This window comes from Molossus molossus, unplaced genomic scaffold (assembly GCF_014108415.1).
Source record: "Molossus molossus isolate mMolMol1 unplaced genomic scaffold, mMolMol1.p scaffold_m16_p_12, whole genome shotgun sequence".
Lineage (NCBI taxonomy): Eukaryota > Metazoa > Chordata > Mammalia > Chiroptera > Molossidae > Molossus > Molossus molossus.
Window position 1 is genome coordinate 53,428,556 of NW_023425347.1, and position 22,939 is coordinate 53,451,494.

Here is a 22,939-nt window from a genome sequence, read left to right on the forward strand (position 1 = left end):
AAAAAAAAGATATTAAAATATGCATAAGTATTTAAAGGAAAGTAAGAATATAAGAAAAGTAATGAAATATACATGTAGAACCAAATTAAACTTCTAGATCTGAAAAACAAAACTTGAAATAAAATATTTTACTGGGTGGGCTTAAGAATTCTAAAAACTGGCCCTGGCCAATTTGGCTCAGCAGTTAGAGCATCAGCCCTCGGGCTAAAGGGTCAAGGGTTCAATTCTTGGTCAAGGATTGCAGATTTGATCCCAGCCCCAGTCCGGGTCGTGTGGGAAGCAACAAATTGAAGTGCCTTTCTTACATGGATGTTTCTCTCTTTCTCCCTCCCTTCTACTCTATCTGTGGAAAAATATCCTTGGGTGAGGATTAACAAAAAAAAAAGAATTCTAAAAACTGTAGATCAGTGAACTTGAAAGCAAAGCAATAAGAACATTCCATTTGCTTTCAGCTTGCCAGGCCAACAATACACTTTTACTGTCCTACCACAGGGGTATATTAATGCCATTGTGTTGACTGAACCTAGCGAACAAAAAGTAAACTTATTGGTAAGACATTTGCATATCAGTGTGAGAAATAAATCTCAAAAAATTTCAGGGGCCTTTTGCCTCGGTTAAATTTCCAGTGGTGTGGAGTATGTCAAGTTATACTTTCATCCAGCCCCTCTTACAACAACAACAAAAAAAGACACAATGCCTACCGAACCTCTTTGCATTTTGGAGGCAACATATTCCTCATTTGTATATGCTACTCTGGCTTATTTGTTGAGTGACCTGAAAGCTGCTAGCTTTGAGGGTGGCCCAGAACAACAGAAGATTCTGTAACAGGACCAGGCAGCTGTTCAGGGTGCCCTGTTGGTTGAGCTATATGATCCAGCAGATCCAGCGGTGCTGGCAGTGTCCCTGGTAGACAGGGATGTTGTTTGGAGCCTTTGGCAGGCTCCTGTAGGTATAGAAAATGATAATCTTTTTATTTGATTTAATTTTAGAACCAGAACCTGAAGAGCCTGAAGACTTATTAGAAGGTGAAAAAGTTGAAGAGGTAGAAGAAGAGGTTAAAAGAGAAGAGGAAGAAGAAATAGAGATAGATGCAGAACAATCAACAATACCAGCCAATTTAGAACGACTTTGGTCCTTTTCCTGTGACTTAACCAAAGGCCTTAATGTGAGCAGCCTTGCCTGGAATAAAACAAATCCAGTAAGTTTTTGAATGTTTTAACAGTTCCATCTCTAGCATTTAAGGGCAGTTGTCAAGCCCTAATGACATTTTGTTTTTCTATTAGACAAAGTATTTAAATGGACATAACCCCTAGTTTATTTTATTTTTTATTTTTTATTTTTTTATAATGAATTTTTATTTATTTTTTTGTTACAGATATTTTACCTTTTTACCCCATTGGCACCCCCCACCCCACCCCCCCTCCACCCTGTCCCTGGCTTAGTTGTCCATGTCCATTGGTCATGCATACATGCATATAAGTTCTGTGGTTTATCTCTTCCCACCCTCCCCGCCCCCCATCCCCTCTTCTGAGGGATGTCAGTCTGTGCCCTACTTCCATGTGTCTGGGTATACTGTATTCCTCAGACTGCATAACCCCTAGTTTAAAAATGCCTCTTGCCCTGGCCAGTTTGGCTCAGCGGTTAGAGCATCGGCCTGCGGTCCCCAGAGACCTGGATTTGGTTCCGGCTAAGGGCGCGTACCTCGGTTGCAGTTTGTCCCCAGCCCTGGTTGGTTGTGTGGGTGGCAGCCACTCAATGTGTCCCTTTTATGTCGATGTTTCTCTCTTCTCTCTGTTCCTCTCTCTCCCTCTCACTCTACCTGAACAAAAAATGGAAAAATGTCCCCGGGTAGGGATAAAAAAAAAAAAAAAAAAAGCCTCTAAAGCAAGTTCATGTTTCAAAAAGGGGAAAAGGCATATAGTTATAAAAAAATGTTTTTTCTTTAATATAAAAATATAGTTTATTTTAAGAGATGTACTAGGGGCATGACATTCTCTGAACCCATATCAGCTATTGAGAAATGAACTACAATATAGTATATAATTGATTTATATTAACAATTTACTAAATTCATGTACCCAAATTTGTATTCTCTTTAAATTAATCATATTCAGAAAGATATGCTTTATCTAATAACAGCGAAATTGTGCAAAATAATTTTGAGATCCCTTAAAATGCTATCACTACTAATGATAAATACTTAAACAGTACTTACTATGTGGGCATATTATAAACGTTTTACTTGTACTAACATAAAAACTCTGTGAGTTAGGTATTAATTTCCCCATTATGTTGATGAGGAAATTGAAGCACAAAAAGTATAAATAACTTGCCCAAAGTTATGCAGCGAAAGTGAAACAGCTAGAGTTTAAACCCCGACATCTGCCTTCAGTTTCTTGGTCTTAAATATTACACTACTAAAAATCATCTTGAGACAAATTAGATGAATCATCAAGCTGTGGAGTGGTATGTTTGCTTTTAAAAAGGAGATGATTATGGAGTAATGAGACTTATTTTCTTTTGGGGTTTATAAACTGCTTCTGAAGACAAGATTCTCAACTAGTTATTCCAAAACCGTTTTTTTGTTTTTTTTTAAATTGTTTTTTCTTTATTAATTTTAGAGAGAGAGGAAGGGGAAGACAGATAGACAGAGAGAGAGAGAAACATAAGTGAGAGAGAACATTGACTGGCCACCTCCTGCATGCTCCCCACTAGGAATTTGGCCCACAACCTGGGCATAGGCCCTAACAGGTATTTGAACTGGTGACCTCTTGGTGCATGGGTCAAAGCTCAACCACTGAGCCGCACTGGCTGGGCCCAAACCCTTTTGTGTAATGTTAATCAACACCTTTGGAATGAATATTTAGTGTATTTTTAAAGTGATCAAAAGTAATTTATTTAAATTGTATTATATATGTTTAAGAATTAGCCTTATTATTTTATTGCCACATCTTTTAAGATACTATGTGCAAATATGATAGTTGTTATGGTTATTAAAAAACAGCACTGGCTGGTTTGGCTCAGCGGTTAGAGCATTGGCCTGAGGACCAGAGAGAGCTGGGTTTGGTTCCCACTAAGGGCATGTACCTCTGTTGCAGTTTGTCCCCGGCCCCCGGTTGGGGTCATGTGGGTGGCAACCACTCGATGTGTCTCTCTTACATCAATGTTTCTCTCTCTCTCTTCCTCCCTCTCTCCCTCCACTCTATCTCAAGATAAAAATGCAAAAATGTCCTCAGGTAAGAATAATAATAAAAAAGGTCTATAATCATTTCTGCTGAAAACTAAATAACACATCATTTAAATTATGTATATTATTTTTGAATAAAATAAAATACTTTTAGTATGTATTTGTCTTTATACTTGAGAACATCTCATATCATAGATAAATGAGATAGAACAAATCAATAATAGCTGTAATAAATACATATTAATTAAATTTAGAAATGGAATATATTAGCATTTTAATTTTTTATTTTTATTTAATTTATTGGGGTGACAATGGTTAATAAAAGTATATAGTCTTCAAGTGTACAAATCTATAATATATAACCTGTATATTATATTGTGTGTTCACCACCCAAAGTCAAGTCTCCTTCTATCACCATTTATCCCAACTTTACCCTCTCTACCTTCCTTCACCTTCTTTCCCTGTGGTAATCACCATACTGAGTCTTTGAGTTGAGTTTTTTTTTTTCTTAATCTCTTCACCTTTTTCACCCAGTCTCCCAACCTCCCCCCTCTGACAGCATTCAGGCTATTCTCTGTATCTATGAGCCTGTTTCTATTTTTTAAATTTTGATCATTAGATTCCACATATAAGTGAAATTATATGGTACTTGTCTTTCTCTGACTGGCTTATTTAATTTAGCATAATACTCTCCAGGTCTATCCATGCTGTCACAAAAGATAAGATGTCCTTCATTTTATGGCCAAGTGGTATTCCATTGTGTAAATGTACCACTGTATTTTTATCCACTCATCTACGGATGGACACCTAGGCTGCTTCCAAATTTTGGCTTTTGTAAATAACACTGCAGTGAACATAGGGCTGCATATAGTCTTTCGGGTTTCTTCAGATACATTCCCAGAAGTGAAATTGGAGGGTAGTATGGCAGTTCGATTTTTAATTTTTTGCGGAAACTCCATATTGTTTTACATAGTGGCTGCACCAATCTGCATTCCCACCATCAGTGCACAAGGGTTTCCCTTTTCTCTACTTGATCAACAATGTTTGTTTGTTGATTTATTGATGATAGCTATTCTGACAAGTTTAAGGTGATATCTCATTGTGGTTATAATTTTCATTTCTCTGATGATTAGTGACATTGAGCATCTTTTCATATGGCCATTGACCATCTATATGTCCTCTTTGGAGAAGTGTCTATGCAGGTCCTTTGCTAATTTTTAAATTGGATTGTTAGGTGTGGGTTTTTTTGTGTGTGTTGAGTTTTGTAAGTTCTTTATAAATTGTGGATATTAATCCCTTATCAGATGTATTATTGGTGAATGTGTTCTCTCATTCAGTTGATTGTCTTTTTATTTTATTAGTGGTTTCCTTTGCTGTGCAAACACATTTTAGTTTGATATGGTTCCATTTGTTATTTTTCTTCTTTAGTTTCCCTTGTTCAAAAATATGTCAGAAAAAATATTACTACAAGAAATGTCCAATATTTTACTGCTTATGTTTTCGAGGATTTCTGCATCTACTAATATGATACGTTTTTGCATGTATCTGTCCAATTTTCCCAATAACATTTATTGAATTGTCTGATTTTATCCCATTATATATTTTTGCTTCCTTTGTCAAATATTAATTGACCATAAAGGCATGGGTTTATTTCTGGACTCATTCTGTTCCATTGATCTATATGTCTGTTTTTATGCTAGTATCATCATTTTTTAAAATTTTTATTACTGTGGCCTTATAGTATAATTTGATATCAGGTAATGTGATTCCCCCATGTTTGTTCTGCTTTGTCAAGATTGCTGTGGCTATTTGGAGTCATTTTGGTGTAGATTTTTTAAATATTTGTTCTATATCTGTGAAATATACCATTGGTATTATGATAGGAATTACATTGACTCTATAGATTGCTTTGGGTAGTATGAACATCTTAATGATGTTAATGCTTCCTAGCCATGAACACAGTGTATGCTTCCACTTATTTGTATCTTCTTTATTTTCTTTCTTTGGAGTCTTATAACTTTCTGAGTATAGGTCTTTTATATCCTAGCTTAAAGTTATTCCTAGGTATTTTATTTTTTTGATGCAATTGTAAATAGGATTGTTTTCTTAGTTTTCTTTTCTGATAGTTCATTATTGGTTTATAAAAATGTAACTGACTTCTAGATATTTATTTTGTATCCTACTACTTTACTAAAATTATCTATCAGTTCTAGTGTTTTAGTTTTAGTTTTTGTTTTTGTTTGGTGGAATCTTTGGGGTTCTCTATATATAGTATTATGTCATCTGTAAACAATGACAGTTTTACTTCTTCCTTTCCAATTTGGGTACATTTCATTTCTTCTTCTTGTCTGGTTGATGTGGCTAGGACTTCTAGTACAATGTTGAATAAGAGTGGTGAAAGCCTGTATCCCTGTCTTCTTTCTGATCTTAAGGGAAATAATTGTAGTTTTTGCCCATTGGGTATGATGTTGGTTGTGGGTTGGCCTTTATGATGTTGATGTATATTCCCTCTATTCCCACTTTGCTGAGGGTTTTTTATTTTTATTTTTTATAGTAGATGGGTGCTAGATTTTATCAAATGCTTTTCTGTATCTACTAATATGATCATGTGATTTTTATCATTTATTTTGTTTATGTGATGTATCACATTTATTAATTTGTGGATATTGAACCAACCTTGCATCCCATTTGACCGTGGTGTATGACCTTTTTAATGTATTGCTGGATCCGGCTTGCTAATAGTATGTTGAGGATTTTAGCATTTATGTTCATCAGGGATATTAGCCTACAATTTTCTTTCTTTGTAGTGTCTTTATCTGGTTTTGGAAATAGGATAATGTTGGCCTTGTAAAATGAACTTGAGAGTTTTCCAGCCTTTTGAATTTCTTGGAATATTTTGAGAAGGATAGGTGTTAATTTTTCTTTGAGTGTTTGGTAAAATTCACCTGTGAAGCTATCCAGTCCAAGACTACTGTTTGTTGGGATTTTTTTTTTTTTTTTTTTTTTTTTTATTACTGCTTCAATCTCATTAGTTGTAATCAGTCTAGTCACATTTTCTGACTTATTGTGATTCAGTTTTGGAAGATTGTATGTTTCTAGTAATTTATCCATTTTGTCCAAATTATTCAAGTTGTTGGTGTATTGTTGTTTGTAATTTTTCTTACAGTTTCTTTGTATTTCTGTGGTTTCAGTTGTTCATCTCCTCTCATTTCTGAGTTTACTTATTTCAATTTTTTCTCTTTTTTTCTTTATGAGTCTGGTTAAAGGTTTTTCAATTTTGTCTATGTTTTCAAAGAAGTAACTCTTGGGTTCATTTATCTTTCTATTGTTTTTGTTTGTTTGTTTGTTTTTTTAGATTTTACTTGTTTATTTCTACTCTGATCTTTATTATTTCTTTTCTTCTACTCACTTTGGGCATTTTTGTTGTTGTTGTTATCTTCTAGTTTTATTTAAATATAAGTTAGGTTGTTTATTTGAGATTTTTTTCTTGTTTCTTGAGGTAAAGTTGTATGCAATGCTATGAATTTACCTCTTAGGACTTCTTTTGCTCTGTCCTATAGGTTTTGGATTGTTGTGTTCTCCTTTTCATTTGTTTCAAGGTATCTTTGGATTTCTTCCTTTATCTCATTGTTACCCATTTATTGTTTTTTGTTATTTGTTTTAATTTTTTAAAATTGACTTTAGAGAGAGAGCAAGGGAGAGGGAGAGAGAGATAGAAACATCGATAAGAGAGAATATCAATTGGCCACCTCCTGCATGCCCCCCAGTGGAGATCAGGCCCACAACCTGGGCATGTGCCCTGACCAGGAATTGGACCAGTGACCTCTTGGTCCATGGGTTGACCACTGAGCCACACTGGCTGGGCCCATTCATTGTTTAGTAACATGTTATTTAGCCTCCATGTCTTTGTGGTTTTTTCAGTTTTTTTCTTGTGATTGATTTCTAGTTTTATAGCATTATGATCAGAGAAGATGCTTGATATAATTTTAACCTTCTTAAATTTATTAAAACTTGTTTTGTGTCCTAACATGTGGTCTATCCTAGAAAATGTTTCATGTGCACTTGAAAAGAATGTGTATTATGCTGCTTCAGAAATTCAGAAATAGGCTGAAAATATAAATTAAATTCATCTGATTTAATGTATTATTTCAGGCCACCATTTTTGTTTTGGTTCCCACCCACACGACCCAACCAGGGTCGGGGACAAACTGCAACCGAGGTACGTGCCCTTAGCAGGAACCAAACCCGGGTCTCCCTGGACCACAGGCTGATGCTCCAACTGCTGAGCCAAACCGGCCAGGGCTGGTTTGTTTTGTGGGTTTTTTTTTTGGTCATTTTTCTATCTAAAGATCTATCCATTGATGTCAGTGGAGTATTAAAATCCCCTACTATGACAATGTCACTGTCAATCTCTCTATTTATGTCCATCTACATTTGCTGTATAGATTTAGGTGCTCCTATGTTGGGTGCATAAATGTTTACAAGTATTGTATCCTCTTAGAGCAATCTGTTAGATTGCTCTCTTTCTCATTATGTAGTATTTTTCTTTGTCTCTTATTGTAGCCATTGTTTTAAAGTCTATTTTGTCAGATATGAGTATTACTACCCCATGGTTTTATTTTTTCTTTCTTTCCATTTTATGAAATACCTTCCCTATCCCTTTACTTTTAGTCTTTATATCTTTCATTCTGAGGTGGGTCTCTTGTAGACAGCGTATATATGAGTCTTGTTTTCTTATCCATTCAGCTACCCTATGACTTTATATTTATTATTATTAACTTATTTTTGTTACAGATGTTTCTTTTTTTTTTTTCCCCACTGACACCCTCCTCCTGTTTCACCAACCACCAGTCTTTTGATTGGAGCACTTATGCCATTTACATTTAAGGTGATTATTGATGGGTATGAATTTATTGCCATTTTATTCTTTATAACTATGTTCCTCTGTTTTTTAATTCTTTCTTCTTCTTCTTAAAGAAGGTCCTTTAACATTTCCTGTAATACTAGTTTGGTGGTAATTAACTTCTTTAGTTTTTTTCTTTTCTGGGAAGCTCTTTATTTCAACTTTAATTTTATTTTTACTTTTATTTTTAAAACTTTTTTTTTTTTTTTTTTTTTTATCATCCTCACCCGAGGACATTTTTCCATTCTTTGTTCAGATAGAGTGGGAGGGAGAGAGAGGAACAGAGAGGGAGAGAAACATCGATGTGAAAGGGACACATCGAGTGATCGCCACCCGCACAACCAACCAGGGCCGGGGACAAACTGCAACCGAGGTACATGCCCTTAGCGGGAACCGAACCCGGGTCTCTCGGGACCGCAGGCCGATGCTCTAACCGCTGAGCCAAACCGGCCAGGGCTATTTTAAAAACTTTTAATTGATTTTTAGAGAGAGAGGAAGGGAGATGAGAGAGAGAGAGAGAGAGAGAGAGAGAGAAACATTCATGATGTGAGAGAGAAACATTGATCAGCTGTCTGCTGCATGTGCCCAGCTGGGTATTGAATCCACAACCAGGTATGTGCCCTGACTGGGAATCAAACCCACCACCTTTTGATATATGGTACAATGCTCCAACCATTTGAGGCATACCAGCCAGGCCTCACCTTCAATTTTAAATGATAGTCTTGCTAGGTAAAGTAGTCTTGGCTATAAGTCCTTGCTTTTTATCACTTTGAATATTTCATGCCAGTCCCTCTGGCCTGAAATGCTTCTGTTGAGAAATGAGTTGACAATCTTATGGGAGCTCCCTTGTAGGTAACTATTTTTCTCTTGCAGCTTTTATGATTCTCACTTTATCTTTAACCTTTGCCATTTTAATTATGATGTGTCTTGCTTGGGTCTCTTTATTTTTATATTGCTTGGGACACTCTGCACTTTCTGGACTGTGTCTCTTTCCTTTACTATGTTAGGGAAGTTATTAGTCATTATTTCTTAAAATAGATTCTCGAGTCCTTGCTCTCTTTTTTGTCTTGTAGCCCTATGACGCAGATGTTGTTTTACTTCATATTGTCCTATAGGTCCCTGAAGCTAACTTCATTTTTAAAATTTATTTATTTTTAAATTTGCTGCTCTGATTGGATGTTTTCTACTACCTTGTCTTCGAAATCAATGATTCAGTTCTCTGCTTCATCCAACCTACTGTTTATTCATTCTAGTATATTCTTCATTTCAAATATTGTAGTCTTCATTTCTGACTGATTCTGGTTTATGGTTTCTATGTCCTTTTTTTACTCTTGCTATCTATCTCTTTGCTGAAGTTCTCACTGAGTTCCTTGAGCATCCTTACAACCATTTTATTGAATTCTATATCTGGTAAATTGCCTGCCTCTATTTCATCGAGCTCTTGTCTGAAGATTTATCCTATTCTTTTATTTGAGGTCTGTTTCTTTGTCTCCTTATTTTGTCTGCCTCTTTGTCTTTGTTTCTATGTATTAAGTAGATCTCTTATGTCTCCCAGTCTTGGCAGGGTAGCCTTATGTAGTAGGTGTCCTGTGGGACCCAGTGGTGCAGTCTCCTTGCTCACCTGAGCTGGGTGCTTTAGGAATGTTCTTGCTGTGGGTTATGTGAGTCCTCCTGTTGTAATTGAGTCTTGATTGCTATTTATAGGAAAATGAGGAGAATGGCTTCTGCCCCACAAGACCCAATTCCGTCACTAAACCCCCTGAATTTGCCTGGATTTCTGATCCCTTACTCTGATAGCTGACTCCTCAGTAGGGTGTGAGCTTTGCAGGGTAGGACAAACCAGAGAGTGGGGCTCTTACATTTTCCCAGGCTGATGCTGAAAGAAGTGAAATGGTCCACTCAAGAAAGATGGTGTCTGCAGTGTGGAAGAGGGATTCAGCACAGGAATTCTGTCCCCTTAGCTCCTTCCCCAGAGCCACAAACTCAGCCTTTCCTCACATGATTATAGTCCACTCCTTCTTCCCTCTGCCAAAGCCCTGGGTGACTGGCTGTAAACAAGATTTTGTGAGTTAGACCTTTAAAAGGGCGCCTGTGCCTCTAGCATTGTCCTGTCTCTCCCTGGTGGACAGAATCTCCACTGATTTTCACAGCCAGATGCTATGTGGGCAACTTTTCCTGGCTTTTGTGCTTTGGACTCAGGAGCTTGGCATGCTCCTCAGGGGAATTTTTGCAGCTGAGATATTCCTCTGGAATCTCAGCTGCAGCCCATGGGAGTGGGGCCAGCTCTTTTCATGTCTTTGCCCTTTCTACCAGTCTCGATGTGGCTGCCTCTGTAAATGTTTGTTGCAAGACTTCTGTTCAGTTAGTGTTCAGTTGGTTATTCAGTTTAATTGTTCTATATTTTAGTTGCATTTTTAGTTTGGTCCTGGGAGGAGATGAGTGTATCTAGTCTGTCACCATCTTGGATCTCCACTAGCATTTTAAATTTTTTTTTTTTAATTGATATTAGAGAGAGAGAGGAAAGAAAGGTAGAGGGAGAGAGAGAGAGAAACATCCATGAGAGAGAACATTGATTGGCTGCCTCCTGCATGCCCACCACTAGGGATTTGGCCCACAACCGGGGCATGTGCCCTATCTGGGAATCAAACCAGTGACCTCTTGGTGCATGGGTTGATGCTCAACCATTGAGCCACACTAGCTGGGCTCCATTAGCATTTTAATAATTAATATTCAGGGTGGGGCAAAGTAGGTTAACAGTTACGAGTACATGAAACACAGAGTTTATTCTTGTATTATTATTTATTAATTATTGTGTTATTTTCTGTGCAAACAACTGCAATGTATTTGCCCCACCTTATATTGCTATTAAGATTAAAATTAAGTAATTGTGAATAAATCTCAAATATATATGACAGACAACTTCTATGATATTTATTATTAATCTATTCTACAAACATTTATTGAAAATTTACTCTATGCCAGGAACTCTTTTATGGCACTAGAGATATAGCAGTAACTTTGTCATACATAGACTCTGCCCATATAATAGTTTTTTATGTACTTTAATAAGGAAAAAAAATAGTGCTATGGGAGCACATAAGAGAGGCTCATGAAGTGGTGACTATTCTGAGACTAGAAGAGATGAATAGGAATTTTGTCAATGCTTTCAGCATAAAACACGGTGATGAAGTGTTTTAAAGCAGAGGGAACTGTGGAAAGATTAGTTTGGCTTGAAAGTAGGGCAATGACAAGAAAACATAACATATTTTTGATAAAGATATTCTGATTACAAAGAAGAGACTAGGTTTGGTCAATCACTACCTTTTAAAATATATATTTTAATTAATTTTTAGAGAGAGAAAATGATAGGGAGAAAGAAACATTGATGTGAGAGTAAAACATCAATCGCCTTCCCCTGCACCCCCTTACCAGGGATCAAGTCTGCAATCCAGGCATATCCCCTGACTTGGAATCTAACCGGCAACCCTTTGGTGCATGGGATTATGTCCAACCAACTGAGCCATACAGGCCAGGGAAAATATTAAGTTTTGTCTGTATATATTTATATAAGCATTTCTTGAAATGACCTGCTGTACTCATCAGCTCAGGCTGCCATAATAAAATACCAGACTGGGTGGCTTAAACAACAGAATTTATTTTCTCACAGTTCTGGATGCTAGGAAGTCCAGGATCAAGGTGCTAGTGATTTGGTTCCTGGTGAAGCCTCTCTTCCTGGCTTGTAGATGACTGTGTCCTCATGCTGGAGAGAGAGGGTTCTGGTGTCTATATCTTTTTTTATAAGGCCTTCAATTTTATTGGATTAGGACCCCATCTTTATGACCTCATGTAACCTTAATTACCTCCTAAAAGCCCTATTCTTAAATATGATCACATTGGGGAGTATGACTTTTACATAACAGTTTTGAGGGAGGAGACATAATTCATTCCATGACACACGTCTTTACTTCAAATACCTTTTATTTTATATTTGAAATGATTAGGTCATTCTCAAAAACCCATGGGATGTAATAATATAATAATGCAACCTTGGAAGATTATCTCAATATGTACAACTTGTTCTTTGGGGGTACTTATTCTTTAATCTGAAAATTTGATTATTATTATAATTTTAAGAAAAGGAAGCTGTAAAGTGAAACAGATGGTATACTGATATTTTTAAAAATCTCAATTGAAATGTCTTACCACTGTTTTAAACACAGTTCATTAATATGCCTCTTTATACATTTGCCAATATTTGTATGCGACCCTCTCTTATATTGTATATTTTTCTGGTTTTCAGGACCTTTTGGCTGTTGGCTATGGGCATTTTGGATTTAAAGAGCAAAAAAAAGGATTGGCTTGCTGCTGGTCAATAAAGAATCCCATGGTAACCCCAACAGGAATAATACCTATTTTTATTTAATTAAATGTTGACATAATTATCATAAAGTGGATCATTGTATTTGATAATTAAACAAAGTCAAGAAAATTTTTCAAGCAAGACTTTTTTTTTGGTTTAAATACACAGTGATGAAAATGTGTTCTTGTCAATATAGGATAAAGTATATTCATTTACAAATTCATTCAATAAATATTTATTGAGCATCTGCTGTGTGTTGTTAGATCGAATGATTCAGAGTTCAACCTTTATTGTTTATCACTGCTAATTACAAAAAATGAATTTGAAAATGAAAATCTTTTGTAAATTATATTTCATTTCTAACTGGGTTGTTTCTTAATATGTGAATAACTCCTTTTTACTTTATAAGATAGACTTCTGCTATCCTCAGTTGAGATTAATATGACCATCTTATTGCCATGAATATTTCAAAGAGAATAAATAAGAATCAGTTGTGTTTTCTGTGTGTATGCTAACTAGCCGCAGTCAATTTGTTACTCTATAGCTTTACATTTAGTGTTAATTCACAACTGAAATGTAAAGTGAAAAACTTAGAAAAGGATCAGCAGAGCATATAAAAATAGTTTTTATAAATATTCCCACTTTTGTTTAAGAAATGGACTTATGTAGCATGAAAGAGAGGAAGAAGCAAGTTTAAACATGTGAAAGGATTGATATAAAATTCATCGGTAGGTTGTCTTCCTTTCCATGTAGGGTGTTAAAAACAAGAAAGGATTTAGATTAGATATTAAAACAAAACAATAAAATTCTTGACAGAGTCGTAGAAAAGAGTACTTTAGAGAGTTTTGGAGCTTCTTCTTTCTATTGTCTTGAAACAGATACTGGGAGATAGGACTCTTTGCTAGATAATTTGTTTGGAGCCCATTATTTGTTTCTTTAAGAATGTGGACCTATAATGATTATACAAATCCTGTTGAAAGATTGCCAAAATATGATAATTATTGTAAAAGCCCATCCTGTATTTCTTAAAGTTATTGAGCTCCAAGGATTCATCAAAGGAAAGGAAAAGGGGTTTTGTTCTCATCTATACTGGAAGTTAGGAAGAGTAACTAAGTGTACACTGACTCTTCTCACATCCCCATTGCCACCAGACTACACTTCAGCCATCATCATACCCTACCTACTGTGGTCTAAAAAATCAAGTTTAAAATGTAATATAATAATTTTTTATTCAGTGGCCAGAACGTATTTATCAGAGTCCATATGGAGTTACTGCTGTGGATTTTTCCATTGGATCACCTAATCTTCTGGCAGTTGGCTATCACAATGGCACCATTTCAGTTTATAATGTACAGAGCAACATTAATGTCCCAGTTCTGGACGCTAGGTGAGAAGCCAAGAATTAGATAAATGTATAATAAATGCTTATTTAGAGAGAAGTAAAAAGTTAATGTTATTTGATTTTGAATGAATATTTATATTGTTACCGAGAGTGATACCATTATTTTCCAAACACTGTAATTCCTCGTATTGTCTCTCCAGATAGAATGCTTTGTCCTACTGTCTCTTTCATCTTCTTCTCTACCCACCTCACCAACAAACTTCCTTTGGCGTGGCAGTTTTATGCTTATTCTTTTTTAAAGAAAATTAATTTTTTCTCAGCTTTATTGAGGTAGTACTAAAAAATTATATATACTTAGGTTGTACAATGTGGTTATTTAAAGGTGTACAATGTGATGATTAAACATATGTATACATTGTGAAATGACCACAATCAAGTTAGCACATCCATCACCTCACATAGTTACATTTTTATGTGCATGTATGGTGAGAACACTTAAGGTCTACTCTCTTAGCAAACTTCAAGTATACAATACAGTATCATTAACTATAATCAACATGTTGTACATTTGATTTCCAGAACTTATCTAATAACTGAAAGTTTGTACCCTTGACTACTGCAGTGTCACCTCCCCAAAGAAACATTGCCATTTCTTTCTTTTGTGCATACTATATACACATTTATCACAGTACATATCATGCTGTATAAAAACTGTTTACATATATATCATCTTTCTGAGGAGGTTGTAAGCACTTTGAGGGCAAGGATTAAGTTTTACTTATCTTTGCATGCTCAGTACATCCATCACATGATATCAGATATGTAACAGTATTATAGTCTTTGATTAAGAATGAATGAATGAATGTAAACACAATGAAATAAATAGATGATATAGATTGTACACTTGAAACCTGCATAATTTTATTAACCAATGTCATCCCAATAAATTTAATAAAAAAGAAATAGATATAGAACTTTTAAAAGAAAAAAAAGAATGAATGAGTCATATTGAGAAAATACAAAAGTTAAAGGGGAAAGATATTGAATATGTTAGGTTTTTGTGATAGACCAGACAAAAATGAGGTGGAATATTTAAGTTAGTGTTTGAATAAACTTATCTAGAACTGGGTGGAAATAGGCATTAAAGCAAGAGTTCTTTAGCTTAATTTTAAAATTATTTGCATAGTTTTGTAAGTGGGGTCTTTTCTGCTTATTTCTAGGAAGAGGGTCCATAAGTTTTACCAAGTAATCAAAGATATCTATGATTTACAAAAGATTTAGAACTATTATTTTGGAGAGTTTGTGTTTTAAAAAAATTAAGTGATTCAGTACCAGGAACATAGGAAACCATCATTCTGATAGAAAAACAGTAAACTGACAAGTGATTTTAAAATTCATTGAGAAGTGAATAAAAACTTAAAACGACTTACTCATTTAAATTAGGAAAAAATTGCGCTGGCTAGTTCGGCTCAGCAGTTAGAACATCGATTCTCGGACCAGAGAGTCCCAGGTTCGGTTCCCGCTAAGGGCACGTACCTCAATTGCAGCTTGTACCTGGCCCCGGTTGGGGTCGTGTGGATGGCAACCAGTCAATGTGTCTCTCTCACATCAATGTTTCTCTCTCTCTCTTCCCTGCTCTTTTCCTCCTGCTCTATCTGAAGATAAAAACAAAAATGTCTTCGAGTGAGGATAAAAAATAAATAAATTAGGAAAAAATCCTTATAAAGATAAAGGTATTTATATTCAATATGTCTAAAGTTAACTAAATTTGAACAACTTAAGTAGGAAAAAATAAAAGGAACAGAGTAAGTGAAAAAGATTTTAAAGAGAAAAGAAGTAATTTGCTTTTGTATTTGTTATGATAGCCAATATAATTAAAAGTCGTAAAATTTTTCTTTTTTAAGAAATGAGAAAAACAGCAGTGAATACTAGGTGGCAAAGTGATTGTTTTTCCTGTTTTTCAAAATATTTAAATTAAAAGTCTAGTTTTGAACACTAAAAGCATCATTCTCTAAGTAGATCATGCTACTCTATGGAGTTGTCCTTATCACTTGTACTCTACATCTTTTTAAAAAAATTATTATAATGAATATATATTTAGTACTTTTCCCTGTTTCAGTGAATCACCTCAAAAACATTTGGGACCTATATGGCAACTACAGTGGATAGAACAAGATCGAGGAACAACAGGTGAAGACAAAAGAGAAATATTAGTTTCTATATCAGCAGATGGAAGAATCTCCAAATGGATTATACGGAAAGGACTGGACTGTCATGGTAAAATATATATATTTATATTGTCTTTCTTTTGTTATGTGCTGAACTGAAAATTCCTAGCAAACCATGTGACAAATTTGGGTTTTGCTAATTAAGAAAATGAAACTGGGCTTGGTCATTGTTTTTCTAAACATCTAGTTTTGGTATTTGTTCATTTTAACCTAAACACATGCAAAAGATAGCAGAAAACATTATTTGCAGAAGGGACACATTATATCTACAATACTTTTTCATGTGGTAAAAACATATACATATATATATATATATATATATATATATATATATATCCTTTATTTACCCTTCTAAAATATTTTTAATAATCAAAGTAGTTTGGGGACAATTTAGAATTTCAGTTGAAACTAGTAACATTCTCAAACAACACTACTATATTTGCAACTTCCTTTTCTAAGAAAGAAAGCCTTTTCCTCTACTCTCTCCTATTCTTTTTTCCTTTTATTTATCTCTGCCTTGCGTCATTCTAAAAATTAGTTCGGATTCCCTGACAGTTGTCTATATAATTGCTTGGAACTATAGCACAGATATAGCAGAAATGGTGTACATGTGTGAGTCACATGGCAGTTATTTTCTTCCCTTGATATCTACTCGGTCCACTTACTATCTTAGCTTCTCACTACGAAAACCCCATCCTGGTCCCAGGGAAAGCACTTAAAACTTTATATTTTCAGAACTATGAAAAAACAGATCTAATGGTGAAATAACACTAACTTTATTTTCCCATGAAGAAAATAAAAACCTATGCAACCTCCAAAATTTGAAACCCTTGGGGGGGGGGCTAAGAAATGTAATATATTTTTTCTTTAAATAAAGATTTGATGCATTTGAAACGAACTACTACCAGCTTCAGCAAAAAAGGAGTGGAAAAGGAAAAGAAAGGTGAAGCTTTGATATCTCGACAGGCTCCTGGAATGTGTTTTGCTTTTCATCCCAAGGTAAATTGTTTCAATCCATTATTTACTATTGCATATAATGACTTCCAATAATTGAAGTGTATTAAGATATAATGCAAGACAAAAGGTCAGCATGTTAATTAATATTATGCCTTGTAACTAAAAAAATAACAAATGTAGCTGCCAACCTAAGGCAGAATGGCATATTCCAGCTGACTGTACTGTTTTTATCTACTTTCCAGAGGAAAGGTCTATACTTCTGAGGAACAGTGGCAGGATCCTCTTTACAACTGCATGTTTACTGAGGGCCCCTCCTTGCCTGTCTTGTGAGCTCTGCTGCTTCATGATACTGATGGAGACCAAATGTACTATATAGTCCTCTACGTCCTAAATGTGCATGGTTACTCATGATTCTGGGGATCAGGAAGACCACTTATCAAGACCAGAATCAAATCAATGCACATTTGAAGAACTTTTTAAAATTCTTTTTATCTGGAGGTTTTTGGAGTCAGAAATTCAGCCATTCTACGAAAACATATCCTCATGTTTTCTGATATGGAATATGATCATCTCTTTAGTGTCGCCATCATCTACCTAATTATCCAAACCAAAACTTGAGCTCCTACTCTGTTCTGTCCTATCACCCAAATGGTATTTAAGTCTTATTGTACCACTTCTTCCAGCCCAAGCTTATTACTTGGTAATGTAGCTTGGGCCTTTATTGTGTTTCACTTTTATAACACTGCTGTCATATTCTAACGACCTGTATTCTTAAATTCCTATATTCTACTTTTCACCTTAGCTCTAGAAAAATGGTTCTTAATGTGAGCAAGTCAGTGGGTATTTTCTAACCAGGGAACTTCCACAATGTCTTAAGATATTTTTTATTGTTGTACTTTAGGAGGTGGGGCATGGGGAGGAGTGCCATTGCTGTCTAGTGAACAGAATCCAGAGATGCGAAACATCCTTTAATGCACAATGCAAGCACCATCACCATCTCCCGCCCCCAAACAAAGAATTAGCTGGTCAAAAATGTCTGGGTTGAGAAGCCCTAGTCTGGTGTCCTAGAAATGTTCCTTGGTGGAACGAATTCAAGACAATCATGTAGTCTGTAAATAAAGACTTTTACTTCTTTCTTTCTAATCTGGTTACCTTTTATTTCTTTTTATTGCCTGATTGCATTGGTTAGAACCTCTAGCACAAGAATGAATAGAACTGGTGAAAACAGACATCCCTGTCTTGTTCCTGATTTTATGGAGAAAGCATTCAATCTTTTGCTATTAAGTGTGATTAAGTATACTGTAAGCTAAAAGTAGGTGTAATTAATTAGGTGGAGGAGGTCCCAGTACATTACTAAAATTTGTTGAGAGTTATTTTTATCATGAATGGATGTTGTGTTTACCTCAAGTGCTTTTTTCTACATCTGTTGGTATGATTATATAGTTTTTCTTTTCTGTTTCTTTTTGTTAATCCTCAACCGAGGATATTTTTCTGTTGATTTTTGAGAATGAAAGGGAGTGAGGGAGGGAGAGAGAAACATTGATGTGAGAGAGACACATTGATTGGTTGCTTCCCACAAGACCCCGTGGGGCTGAGGATCGAACCTGCAACCCAGGTATGTGCCCTTGACCAGCAATCAAACCTGAGACCCTTTTGTCCATGGGCCAATGCTCTAACTGCTGAGCCAAATTGGCCAGGGCTATAGTTTTTCTTTTAAAGTTTGTTAACATGGTGAATTACATTGGTTGATTTCTTTTTTTTTTTAATAATGGAAAGATGCTATTTTTATTTATTTATTTTTTATCTTTATTGTTGAATGTATTACAAATGTTCCTCATTTTTCCCCCATTGACTCCCTCCTCCCACTCCTGCCCCCTCCTGCCTTTTCCCATACTGTTGTCTGTGTCCATTGGTTATACATATAAGTTCCTTGGTTTATTTCTTCCCAACCCCCAACCCCCTTTCCCTTTGAAGTTTGTCAGCCTAGCAACCAATTTGTACTTCTTAATCTTCTCACCTTTTTCACTCATTCCCCCAACCCCCTTTCATCTGGCAACCAACAAAATGTTCTCTGTATCTGTGAGAGTATTTCTGTTCTGCCTGTTCATTTTGTTTGTAGAATCAGTTGTTGATAGATATGTATTCATTGCCATTTTGTTTGTTCATATATTTTATCTTTTTCTTCAAAAAGACCCTTCATCATTTCATATAATAACGGTTTGGTGGTGATGAACTCCTTTAATTTTTTCTTGTCTGGGAAACTCTTTATATGGCCATTGATTCTAAATGACAGCTTTGCAGGATAGAGTAACCTTGGTTGTAGGTTCTTGGTTTTCATCACTATGAATATTTCTTGCCACTCCCTTCTGGCCTGCAAAGTTTCTTTTGAGAAATTAGCTGACAGTCTTATGGGAACTCCCTTGTAGGTAACTAACTGCTTTTCTCTTGCTGCTTTTAAGATTCTCTCTTTGTCTTGAACCTTTTGCATTTTGATGATGATATGTCTTGGTGTGGGCCTCTTGGGGTTCATCCTGTTTGGAACTCTCTGTGCTTCCTGGACTTGTATGTCTGTTTCCTTCACCAAGTTAGGGAATTTTTCTGCCATTATTGTTTCAAATAGGTTTTCGATTTCTTGTGTTCTCTCTCTTCTCCTTCGGGCACCCCCAAGATGCGAATGTTGGCACGCTTGAAGTTGTCCCAGAGGCTCCTTACACTCTCCTCATTTTTTTGGATTCTTTTTTCTTTTTGCTATTCTGATTGGGTGTTTTTTGCTTCCTTATATTCCAAATCAATGGTTTGCTTCTTGGCTTTACCTACTCTACTACTGAATCTGTGTAATTATTTTTTATTTCAGTTAGTGCCTCCTTCATTTCTGACTGCATCCTTCATTCTGACTGGTCCTTTTTTATGCTCTTGAGGTCCTCACTAAGTTCTCTGAGATTCTCACTAAGTTCATTGAGCATCCTTATAAACAGTATTTTGAACTCAGCGTCTGTTAGGTTGCTTATCTCCATTTCGCTTAGTTCTTTTCCTGGGGTTTTGTTCTGTTCTTTCATTTGGGACCTGTTTCTTTGTCTCCTCATTTTGGCTGCCTCCCTGTGTTTGCTTCTGTATATTACTTAACGAGAGGTATGGGGCTATCTGAGACCAGATGCTGCTTGTTTGAAAGAATTTAGGAAAACCTGAAGCAGGATCCAAGAAAGGCCAGTCCTATGGTTAAGCAACTGGCAACAGCTTGGGTGGGCCTGAAAGTTGGGTGGGGCGGGGCCTCAGGGAATCACCAGGGCAGGGCTACCAGTGTGAGCCAGGTTGCTGGAGTCCCAGATATGGCGGCTGTCTGCTGCCCCAGGGAAGGGCTCACCAAAGGAATAAAGGCCTCTGACAGTATGTTTGTCCCGGAGAAAGCCCCCTCTCCAGCCCTTACTCCAATGCCAAACAGCTCAGTTCTTCCCTGTATGTCTCTGGCGCCCCTCGAGCTGCCTCCCCTCCAAGCTTAGAGGGAGTGAGTCCAATAAGTTCGTGCACGGGCCCTTTAAGAGGAGCTGCCTGGGGCTCCAGCCGCCTCAGCCTCCCTGAGCCTCAGTTCCCGCTGGTTTTTCCAGCCAGAAGTTATGGGGACTTCTCTTCATGGCACTGGGACCCTGAGCGGGGTGCCTGGTGTGGGACAGGGACCCCTCAGTCCTCAGTTAGGACCTTCCCAGCCGAGGTATCATCCTGATTTTTATCTGCCACATGTGGGTGTGGGACCAGCCCCTCCACCTCTGCCCCTCCTACCAATCTCATTGTGACTGCTTCTTTAATTCTGTAGTTGTAGGACTTCCATTCAGCTTGATTTCAGGCGGTTTTGAATGATGGTTTTTCTGTAGTTTAGTTGTAACTTCAATGTGGTTGTGGGAGGATGCGATACTGCATTTACCTATGCCGCCATCTTGACCGGAAGTCCATTGGTTGATTTTTTTTTGACAAGTAAAAAAATATTTATTGATATACTAAAAGTTAAAAAGACAAAGATCTTCTGACACATTTGCAAATGTCCTACAACACACTTGTTCATGATTTACCCTTTTAATATACTATTGGATTTAATAATGCTAAAATTTTGTTTAGTATTTTACATCTTTGTAAGGGATATTGGTGTATAGTTTTCTTTTCTTGTGATGTCTTTGGTTTCTGTATCAGGGTAATCCTGGCCTCCCAGAATGAGTTAAAAAGTATTCTCTCTTCTTTATATTTTCTTTATTAATCTTTTAGGGAGAGAGAGATAAAAACATTGGTGAGAGAGAACATTGATTGGCTGCCTCCTGCATGCCCTCCACTGGGGCTCGGGCCCACAACCTGGGCATGTGCCCTGACCGGGAATCAAACTGGTGACCTTTTGGTACATGGGTTGATGCTCAACCAGTGAGCTACACTGGCCTGGTTCTTCTTTACTTTTTTGAAAGAATTTGTATACAATTAGTATTATTCTTCTTTACATATTTGATAGCCATAATAAAGAATTTGGGCCTGCAGTTTTCTTTTGGAAAGAAATTTAACTTTTAACTAAAACTTTAAATTTTAATAGATACAGAGCTATTAAAATATCTGTTTCTTCTTGAGTAAGGTAATATGTGTCTTTCAAGAAATTTGGTTTTTTTTTAAGCTGATAATTTTTTTCTTTCTTTTTAAAATCCATTTATTGTTGAAGGTATTACAGATGTCCCCCTTTTATTTGCCCCATTGACCTCCTTCTCCCTGCTCCCACCTCCTCCTGCTTTCCCCAGACTATTGTCTGTGTCCATTGGTTATACATATATGCATAACAGTTTTTTGGTTAATCTCTTCCCTCTGAGGTTTGTAAGTCTATTTCCTACTTCCGTGTCTCTGGATCTATGTTGATCAATAGCTTATTCTGTTCATGATATTCCATAAATAAGTGAGATCATGTGGTACTTGTCTTTCTCTGACTGGCTTATTTCACTCAGCATAATACTCTCCAGGTCCCTCCATGTCGTCTCAAAGGGTAAGAGATGTTACTTTCTTATTGCTGCATAGTATTCCATTGTATAAATGTAGGAATTTGTATTTTTTAAATTAAATTTGTTAAATTTAATGACATAACAATGTTTCCTTAGTATCCTTTAATAGTAATGATATTACCTAATTCCTAATGTTATGTCTTTTCTCTTTTTCTCTGATTAGTCTGGCTAGAAGTTTATCAATTTTATTGATCTCAAAGAACCAGCTTTTGATTTCTCTGATTTTTGTTATTCTTTTTCTATATCATTGATTCATACTTTGACATTTATTATTTTATTTCTTCTATTTTGGTTTTACTTGCTCTTATTTTTCAAGTTTCTTAATGTGGAAGCTGAGATAATTTATTTGTGATATTTCTTATTTTCCAATACAGGCAATTGTGCTATAACTTTACCCCTAAGTACTGCTTTGGTAGCACCCCACAAACTGATATGTTAAATTTAAATTTTCATTCTACTTAAAATACTTTCTTATTTCTCGTTTGATTTCTTCTTTGATCAACAAGATATTTAGAAACATGTTATTTAGCTTCTAAATATTTGCGGTTTTCCAAGGATCTTTCTATAATTGATTTCTTATTCAATCTCATCATCAGCAGAAAACAAACTTTCAAAAAAACTGAATCCATTTGAATTTTTTGAGATTTGTTTTAAAACCCAGAATGTAATCTGGGTTTTAAAACAAATCTGGTAAATGTTCCCTGTGCACTTGAGAAAAATATACATTCTGCTATTGTTAGAGTGTTTTATCAGTGTCAATCAGGTTAAGCTGATTGATGGTGTTGTTCAATTTTACTATATCCTAGATTATTTTCTGCCTATTTCTTCCATCAATTTTGAGATAGAGGTATTGAAGTTTCTGACCATAATTATGGATTTTTCTATTTTTTCTTGTAATTCTCGGTTTTTGCTTTATGTATTTTGAAGCTTTATTTTAGGTACAT

At 35.8% G+C, this 22,939-nt stretch overlaps 1 protein-coding gene across 1 annotated transcript in view; it reads left to right on the top strand.

The window, feature by feature from the left end:
* DNAI4 (dynein axonemal intermediate chain 4) overlaps nucleotides 1-22,939 on the top strand; it is a 98,295-nt gene that overhangs the window by 70,345 nt on the left and 5,011 nt on the right. Inside the window, exons 9-13 of the mRNA XM_036257343.1 lie at nucleotides 990-1,198; nucleotides 12,391-12,477; nucleotides 13,686-13,837; nucleotides 15,912-16,069; nucleotides 16,898-17,019. Of these exons, the coding sequence (XP_036113236.1) occupies nucleotides 990-1,198; nucleotides 12,391-12,477; nucleotides 13,686-13,837; nucleotides 15,912-16,069; nucleotides 16,898-17,019 (728 nt within the window). The remainder of the gene's footprint in view (nucleotides 1-989; nucleotides 1,199-12,390; nucleotides 12,478-13,685; nucleotides 13,838-15,911; nucleotides 16,070-16,897; nucleotides 17,020-22,939) is intronic.